Raw genomic sequence first — 9,289 nt, 5'->3', positions numbered from 1 at the left:
TTCCATAATATTGGATCAAATCAAACTTCCCTCCAAAACACACACTTTTATGAACTCATGTAATAATCTTTGTGGACCGGCAGTGACAGCAGCAGCATTAAACACATGTAGAGACACAGAAGGACACCAAACACGTGACATTCAGCAGAGCTCCTCTGAAGCTGCTTGATCAACAGCTTTTATGGGGCAGACAAACATTAGGGACAGTTAATGTAGTGCAACATGACGGAACATTTTCCCTCCAGCAGGGAAACCTGCTGGTTCTCCTGAACCGTCTTCCAACTTCTACCTGGACCGCTCTGAACAGCAGCACATGAAGACATTTGGTAAGCTGCGACCAATGAGGGACAGAGTTTAACATGTAGATAAAGGAGACTTTGATGAACTTGTAGATGATCTCAGTGTGCAGCTGAACTCAGCAGAACCCAGCCTGGTCCACCTCACATGTTCTGTTGTTCAGCTGAAGCTCAATGAGGTCAAACTCAAAGACTGGAGAAGATCTGAGACTTCTTTGGGCTCGATGAGAGCAAACACACTGACATTAAATGGAGTGAAACCTAAACCTAGTTGGTTAAGAAACAGCTGAACAACAGGACATGTGAGGTAAAACACACAAACTGAACTCACTGAAATCATTCACAAGTTACCAGAAGAGCTGAACCCTGAGTCTCATTTATCTCCACATTTACATCCAGCCTCTTTAGCTGAGATCACACTGCAGTCACCAAACGTTTGCTCCATGTGCTCCCATGAAAAGCAGTCCAGGTGGAAGACCAGGTGAGCAATCAGGAAGTGGGAGAATCCAACTGGATGGATAGAAGAGGGGTCCAGACTGTACCAAGTGGGGCGGAGTTAGAGGGGTGTTTGGCTGCCACAATGTTTAAAGGTCTCATATGGAGAAAATCCCTCTGCACTGTGAAACCAAACCAAAACTCCAATTGGCTGCCAAATAATAACAAAAATAACAATAACAATAATAATAGGAGTGATTTTTACAGCCAAAAACAAAATCAAATCACAAAAAAGTCCCTTTCCAGTAAAAAACTTCAAACAAAACACAAGAAGAGTCAACTTCCTGCACAAAGAAACACAAACAACAGAAAAGTCTTTTTTTTAAAGTTATATTTTGGCCTTCATTACATAGACAAGAATGAGGGAAGGGGTTGCAAGAAAGGGCCATGAGCAGGATTTGAACCCATGGCTGCTGCATCAGAGACTACAGCTCCTGTACACAGGTCACCTGCTCAACCAGGTGAGCTATAGCAGCAGCCCCAGAAAGCCTTTCTTACAAGAGAATGTACAAAAAAGTTCTTCGTATTAACAAAAATCCAAATTCTAATGATGATGATTCAATGTTGAAACGCAATAAAAGTGCTGGAGAACGCTGTCTGTAGGCCAGATGTAGATCTAGGAGCAATAATGGACTCACACCTGAACTTCAACGACTCCGCCTCCATGACCACTTTATTAGGAACACTTTTGAATACGCCAAGGGGAAGACGACGAAATGTTCTTTTAACCTGTTCGGTAGCACAGTAGAATAAGAAGCTGCCTCTGGAGCAGCTGGTTATGGGTTCGAGACCAGCGTCTCCCCAACTTTAGAGTTATTTTATTTATTTGTCAGTAGAAATAAAGTCTACTGACGGGACTCGAACCTACTACTTCCACACTCCCAGCCTCTCCTCTTACTCACTGAGCTATTCATTCAGTTACTACTGTCTGACTTTCTTTGGCATCTTCTTTTGCCTCTTTTGGACTTAGGGGGAAAAAAAAAAACCCATTGTGTCACACACCCAAGCTCAAGCTTCTCAGCCAAGCCTTCCCAACATCAGACCCACAAAGGCTCACAGGGACACAGCTTCAAAGTGGAAACACTCAGGATGATGCTGGCTGCTTGTTTCACTCATGATATGTTTCCCAGCATATAAACACCAGAGTCACATTTTCTAAAAGTCCGTCTGAGAACATGAGCCCAGACAGAGAACATGTTTTACTGGATGTCCTCCTTCCTGTCCTGCAGATTGACAGAGAACAAAATCCACAATAGTTCTGTGAAGGAATGTGTTGTTGTGTTTATTCACAACAGCCTCAAATCCAGTGTTTATACTCCACAGTGCTTCCCTGCAGTGTTCAGAGACGGCAGCACCAACAGGAAGCTTTGCACCAGAAGCTTTGGAAGGTATCTGCTGAAGCTTCAGACTAACTCTGGGTACTTTTGCACTAAATGGCACTAAAGGCAGGATTTACTATGAAGTCATTTCAGATGGTTCTCATTTCATCGTCACTCTGAAGGTTTGATGAGGATTCGTCTGACAGCATGTTTAATGAGCATCATTAGCAGAAACTACGATTAAAGCTCCATTAAATATGTACGGGACGCATCTAATGATTGTTTTCACTGGTGATTAATCTCATTTTCTTCATTGTTCATTTACAACAGGTTACAAAGTTTAGTCGTATATTAACTGTTTCAGAAACTGAGCTGATAGATTCATTCTTGTCTGACTGATTTAGCCGAGCTTAAAATCCACACATTTGAAAAGACTGAATGATCTAACTAGTGACTGATCATCGAACTGAATCTGTTTCATTAAACAGATTAATGTGTTCAACTCTGAAACATGTGAACCTACATTAAAGCATGATGTAATTCAAAACAGATGATTTCAGTTTGTGTCAAGTCGTATCATAAAACCTGAGCCAAAGCTAACGCCGTGGCCAGCTGTGTGAGCTGTTCAGAAGGAGCAGGAACATGGGCTGTTGTGCTGGTGGAGCGTTGGCGTACCTGGGGCCGGGGCGGAGCAGGGCCCAGGCTCAGGTCCGTCTGGAGGGCAGACAGCGGCTGGAGCCGGATGGCTGGCCTCTGGTAGTCGGGGCTGGAGGTGACCGTGCTGTAGGCGGGCGGGCCGGCTGTGGTCTGCCGCTGAAGGAGCTGCAGGATGGCCTGGATGTCTGCGGTCATCTGGGACTCCAGTCTGATGGACAGAACATAGAAGAACACGAACAACCAACATGACGAGTGGTCGCACGTCGTTTGCTGACATCAAGCAAAAGTCAAAATGAGTCTTTAAGCTGATTGTTCTTTAAAAAAGTTAATCAGATGTGGGAGGGACCTGCAGCAAATGGCCATGAGTGGGATTTGAACCCACAGCTGCTGTATCACAAACTACAGCTCCTCTACATGAGTGGCCAGCTCAACCAGTTGAGCTACAGCAGCAGCAGATGTTATTTATATGGCACTGTTCATACAAACAGAATAGCAGCACAATTACAGACCACAGAAATCAGAAATGCACCCATCACTAATAAAGGACAACGCTGGGATTGGAGAACTGAGGAAACGCTGCCCTAAATAACATGTGACAGCAGATGACAAAAAAAAAGAAATAAAATAAAGGATAAATAAAACAAATGAACTAAAATATCTATTATTACAATAGAGATAGATACAGCAAATAAATAAAATAAATACATGATAACATTAGATAATGAACTGAACATTAAATGGACTAAAACAGGCAAGTAAACAGAGAAATCATAACTAAAGTGAGTTCTAAGAAGAGTAATGAATAAAGGCTGTCACATCAATCCAGAGCCTGACTGGAGGACAGGTGTTGAGTTAAGATAAGTCTCTGGTTGGGATTACTGGCAGCTGAAAGCCTAAAAGATGCTGATGGTCCCAAGAGATGATGAAAAGGCTCCGGTCAGCCCCTGAGCCGTGATATCATCGTCTCCTCAGTGTGAGGCGATGTGCTGGGATTTTGTTTACCTCTCTTCAGAGCTTATGTTAAACTGACGGTGCTGCATTTATGCTGCAGCAGCAGTCAACTACTCTCAATCAGTAATTTGATCTTATCTTCATGTACAAAAGCTTTACGGTACAATAAGCCTTTGTTAATTCCAAAGTGGGGGAATTAAGTGGGTGACTTATATGGAATCCAGATAATGAAATCCTGGATGAACAGACTTTTCAGTGCATGAAAGCACAGATGAATTTCTAAAAAGCATTTCCTCTGCTCAAGTGCTGCTGTCATTCCAGTAGATAGGTGCTGATGCTAACATGAAACACTAGAGGGAGACTTAAAACTTACAACCGCCTACACATTGGCCGGTGCAGAGTGTTCTAGTGGCCGAGTGCTTCTGAAATGCAGATCTGCTGCGAAGACAGAACATTCTGACACTTGACAGGAGGAGGACTGGATTCAAGTTCTTACAGCAGCATCAGGATCACATTCAAAAAATAAAATACTCACAAGTTAAATGTTCTGCATTTAGTTTTTAGTAAAAAGTACTTTGCATGCATCAGAATTCATCGTGGTGCAGTCAGACACCAGCAGCATTAAATTAGTGGACCAGTCATATGAATATTACTTTGTGTTGTTTCATTTTGATTCATTCTGCTCCAGATATTCACGTGTTTCGAGTGTGCAAAGTAGAATAAATGCAGAGCAACACTTCCATCAGCAACACAGTGGAATTATATAGTAAAGTAGAAGGTAGAAGCAGCACAAAGATAAAAATCTACCAACAGTCCAGATTTACACATCGAGTGAAATTTCACCTGACGTGTCCTATTTCCAGCCAGAAGATTTTTTTTTATTTTTTTTCCCCCTTAAACTGCCAATTTCCAAAATTATTGAACAATTATTAAAATGTGGTAGAAACCTCTCAGAAAACAACATGCTGGATCCTGAATCCCATCGAGGACGGAGCGACGGCACGCAAACCTCAAAGATCATCAGATCAGCAGCGGTCCAGAATCCCAGTGGACACACAGAAAGCTGGTCAGCAATTATAAAAATCGATGTTTGATTGATGTGGTGGCTCATGAAGACTTTGACATTAATTAGTGAGAGAGAGTATGAACAATTCTAAACATGGGATTATTAACTAGAACGTTAAAAAATGTTCTTCTGTCATTTCCAGCCAGAAGGAACCTCCTGATCAAACAGTCACAATCAATCAGAACGTGATATGGGCATGAATGCTGGTGTTCTTACTGTCAGTCTGCCACCACCGGGATGAACGCCTGAATGAATAGCTGACGGTGTATAAATCTTGTTTAGCTCCACCACGTGTTAAATAATACCACACAGCAATGACTGCAGACATTCTGTGATTCTTCATCAAATGGATCCAAACAGGTAAAAATGAACCGACTGGCTGCAAACTTTCTGTCTGGCCAAACTCCAGAACACCTGAGCCGTGTGTCATCAGCCAATGCAGCAAGTTACATCACGGCACAGAGAGTCTGAGGTGGTGAATCACCTTTTCTTCTGCTCCTCGGTTTTCTTTTTTTTTTTCAGTCCTTCACTACAAAAGAACCAGAACCGGTGCACAGAGCGAGCAGCGACTTTCTGGAGTAGACTTAAACGCCGTCTTGTCACTTTGCCAGGAGCCACTTTTGCTCCTTCGAGGACAATAAGTGCAAATAAACGCCGTGGCTCCGGCCTGCTTGTGTGAAGTGAGTGCTGGTGGAGGGGCGGCCGTGCCTGCTGCGTTAGATAAATAGTCGCCCGGCCCAATATAAACGGCCGAATGATGGCCAGCTGTGAGGAGACTCACCAGAATTTCTACTGGGAGGCTAATACTCACCCAATGAGCAGATTCCTGAAGAAACTCAAACACATTGTTTCATCTGAGCACTAAGTCGGGAACATTTTTGAATAAAAAACCCATTTATTCCAAAAATGTGCAACTTCACCGTGACATCCAGCATCTAAAGCTCACAGGATGACGTCAAGTCTTAGCCATGTGTCTGCAGCTCGTGGCTGTGGCTATAAATAGACAGCTGCTGACTGTCTGCCTCCCCCTCATTTGTATCAGTGCACCAGCCGAGAATCACACGAGCTGCTCACATGCTCCGCTCGCTGCACAAACCTGCTGCAGCCGGCGTCTGGACACATACGCTTCTGTGAGTTTCCAGCCAATTACAGGCAGAAGTATGTACAGTAAACTGTGAAACAAGTTGATGTAGAATAAAAATCCTGTTACTGAAAACAACCCAACATGATCCCAAAGGCGTCTTCAGTTCTGCACAGGTCAAAAACCGTGAGTCCAAAAAGAAAACATTTAGTTTGTGTAAAGTCTAAAAATACTGTGTATATTAATTTTCAGTAAATTTAGCATATATTTGATATTGAAAATTATTTAAAGAGCGTTTCAGTTACATAGCTCCTGAAAAATACTTTAGCTAAATATCGAAGCAGAAAACCCGACACAGGACTGTTCTCTAGAAGGAGTCAACATTACACTACTTATCAGAACCACAAAGTTAAACTAGAAAGACACACTGGCCATTCAACAGTCACTGAACTAATCCTGCTGCTCTATGTGGAAAATGAACCAAATCTAAGATTAAAATCCTTCTATTTAATCAGAACTGCTTCATTTTAAACGTGTAAGATATCCTCAGTATGGAGTTGTGTTTGTGTGGATTCCACATGATTTTTTATTTATTTCTAAAATAAATGAAAGATATTAGACATGATTTAGCGATATCACCGTGTCATACAGCACATCAGTCACTTCTGAGTCTTCTCTACTTTTATTCATGGATGTGTTTCCACAGAGGAGCAGTAAAAAAAAAAAAGAACCCACACAGAGGAAAAACAGGCTACAGGAGCTAGAAAGGATCAGCCTGAGGTTCAGAGGGTTGAAACCCAACAAATTACCCACAATCCAAGTGAACAGACTGATTGGGACGTGGGGTAGAAAGGAGGAGCAGCTACACCTGGGCAGATGTGTCTCTGAGTGTTTCTAACTTGTAGTGAAAGTAGTTTGTGATGTCCAGCGTTTGCTCTGGCCTGACGTGACCAACATGCTGCTTCAGAGCCTTCCTGCCCTCCTGCCCTCCTGCCCCCGCTCACCTGTTCAAGTGTTGCTGCAGCAGGTCCAGCCGTTGCTCCACCTCCCCGTAGGTGAGATCTGTGTCGCTGTCCTCCTCCCCGGCTGGCGTCTCCTGACACTGGGCCGACTCCTCCACGCCGTCGCCGGGCCGCTGATGCACCCACTCGTCCACACGGAGCTCTGGAGGGCGAGACGTGACAGCGTGAACACACATGATGTGTGCTGTTAGAACAGAGGCTCAGGGGAAGCATCATTTAGCTCTACTGCGCTCTGACCAGCTCACCACCTCCTGAATCCCAGCCACTATCCTACTGGGGGAAGCAGATGACTGACCCTGGCTGGCAATCACACCCTCAGTGGGTTTTTCTCCCTCTCCTTTAAGGTTTCTGAGAGCGATGGCTGGATATTAAATTGGCATTTCCTGTATGTTGCGCTCGCCGAGCTGTTTATAGGAATCAATATCACTCTGATCTCTGCTTTGGCACAAATCCTCTTACGGCTGTAACAGCTGAATTATGAGATATTACTATCGAATCAACATGCTGCCGGAGCCTCCCCGCCTCAGCACCGAGGCACGCTGGCAGCAGAAACACAGGGGAGTCCTACACCAGAGGTTACTGTGGGTGCTGTGAATGATTTATGGGGGATTTAAGGTGACGGTACTTTTCCAGACAGGAGGCCGTGTGAGGTCGAACTGCTCACTGGTGTGTTTGCTCTACATGCAGCAGTAAAAGTGAGGATTTCTCCCCAAATCCCACTCGCAGCTCTTTGTGTGGAAGCTGTTGAGTGGAGCCTGCTGCCGTTGCCGTGGGAGCAGCAGCTTAGCATGCTGAGTCTGAACGGCTGTACGGAGTCACAGCAGTGGAGTCAACATGATCTCACCTCATGTTTCAAGTGAATCCTTCAGTTCGGTCTTGACCTGTGATCAAAACTTGTGACCCAGAGACAGTCGTTGGATATAATCCTCTTACATTTTATTACTGAGCGGGTTTTGGGCTTTGCCATAATGACACATAATCCTCGTTTGGGTTTTTATTAGGTGTGACATTCCTCCTTTTGGGCTTAAGGATTTTTTTGAGTTCTTCTAAATTAACTTCTGAGCCAATTACCATTCTGGAGTAAAACTTTAAAGGGGCAGCTTTGGATTTACAAGGAAATTTACAATGATGACTTAATTCTAGGTGTGATTTATGCTGTCACTTCTGTTTTATTTAGTTTGTTGTAAACCGGTTGTCTTGTGATGATGGGGAGGAGCAGAGACAAATCTGTTCAGGAAGCACAATAAACTAAATGACAGGAGAAAAAACGGCTTCTCAAGCTGTTCAAGCCAAAAATAAAGAAATAAAAAGATGAAGAAATAAATAAACCAACTGCATGCTTCTGTCACCTTTATACTCCTGGTTCTGCGTGTTGTCTTCAGCTGGTGCGTCCGGTGCGCCGCTCAGCCCGAGGCCCAGAGTGTGGTCCCTAACCACCGGGTAGCCCAGCACACCAGAACACAAGGGCCTCTGCTCCTCTTCCTCCTCCCTGCCTTCCTCCTCCTCCTCGTCCTCCTCGTCCTCTCCCTCCTCGGCGGACTCCCTCCTCTCCTCGGCTGCTGAGGAGGCGTAGATCTGCCTCCCCTGCTTGGCGTCGCAGAAGGTGGCCGCCGGCTCCTTGTTGTGGGAGCCTACGGAGAGACAAACTAATCAGGAAATCTGCCGGGGGAACGCCGGCTTCTCCCCTAAGACGCTCTCTGGGGATGTCGGGGTTGCCTCATTATCTTTGACAACAGTGTTTTGCTTCAGGGTTGAGGTGAGGACAAAGCGAGCCCGTTGACGTAGTGAAGTGTATCATGTGATGCGACATGTTTTAGATCAACTCTGTCTAAATCATTAAAGCTTCAGCTTCTCTAAACTGAACTGGAATCTAAATCTTCACACCTGACGGACGGAGGCAGGATATGCAGGCTGCCGGACTGTGAAACGGACCGCTAGCTTCGTTCTCAGCTCTCACTCACTCCGCGTTATATTGGGAGACGGTGGCACTGTATTCAGACAGCTTGTAACCATGGCGACCAATTAGATTTGCCTGAATCGAAGCCAAACTGCTGAGTGCTGCTGCTGCGTGGAGGCGCTGTCTCCAAGTCCCAAGTCTCCCGGCTGTTACAAGTCAAATTACAACAGCTCCCACAGTGCGGGCCGCTCTCGCTCAAACACACCGAGCGCTGTTGTCTGGAAGCCGCCCCGCTGTCTGAGGGCACCGAGGCGGCTGTGTTTATCTGAGAGCTTTTAAACAGAACGCACAGGTCCTGGAGGGGCCGGCGCAAAAGGTGGCTCAGGAAAATCAAGGTTGATGGAGGAAAGTCTGCTGTGAATGAGTCTAACGAAGCAAACACAGCAACTACGGTTCTCAGTGTTAATGTGATCAGGCTGCTTTCACGGCTGCTAAAAACTGAGCA

At 45.0% G+C, this 9,289-nt stretch overlaps 1 protein-coding gene across 1 annotated transcript in view; it reads right to left on the bottom strand.

Annotated features, from left to right (window-relative positions):
* LOC103354602 (potassium voltage-gated channel subfamily H member 7-like) overlaps window positions 1-9,289 on the bottom strand; it is a 66,375-nt gene that overhangs the window by 3,831 nt on the left and 53,255 nt on the right. Inside the window, exons 15-17 of the mRNA XM_008278040.1 lie at window positions 8,237-8,518; window positions 6,870-7,029; window positions 2,786-2,975 (exon numbers count right to left, since the gene is read on the bottom strand). Coding sequence (XP_008276262.1) covers window positions 2,786-2,975; window positions 6,870-7,029; window positions 8,237-8,518 — 632 coding nt within the window. The remainder of the gene's footprint in view (window positions 1-2,785; window positions 2,976-6,869; window positions 7,030-8,236; window positions 8,519-9,289) is intronic.

Source organism: Stegastes partitus, unplaced genomic scaffold, assembly GCF_000690725.1.
Source record: "Stegastes partitus isolate 25-593 unplaced genomic scaffold, Stegastes_partitus-1.0.2 Scaffold113, whole genome shotgun sequence".
In the NCBI taxonomy this organism is placed as follows: domain Eukaryota; kingdom Metazoa; phylum Chordata; class Actinopteri; family Pomacentridae; genus Stegastes; species Stegastes partitus.
Note: the sequence above shows the minus strand (reverse complement) of the source record. Positions and strands in the feature narration are given on the sequence as shown.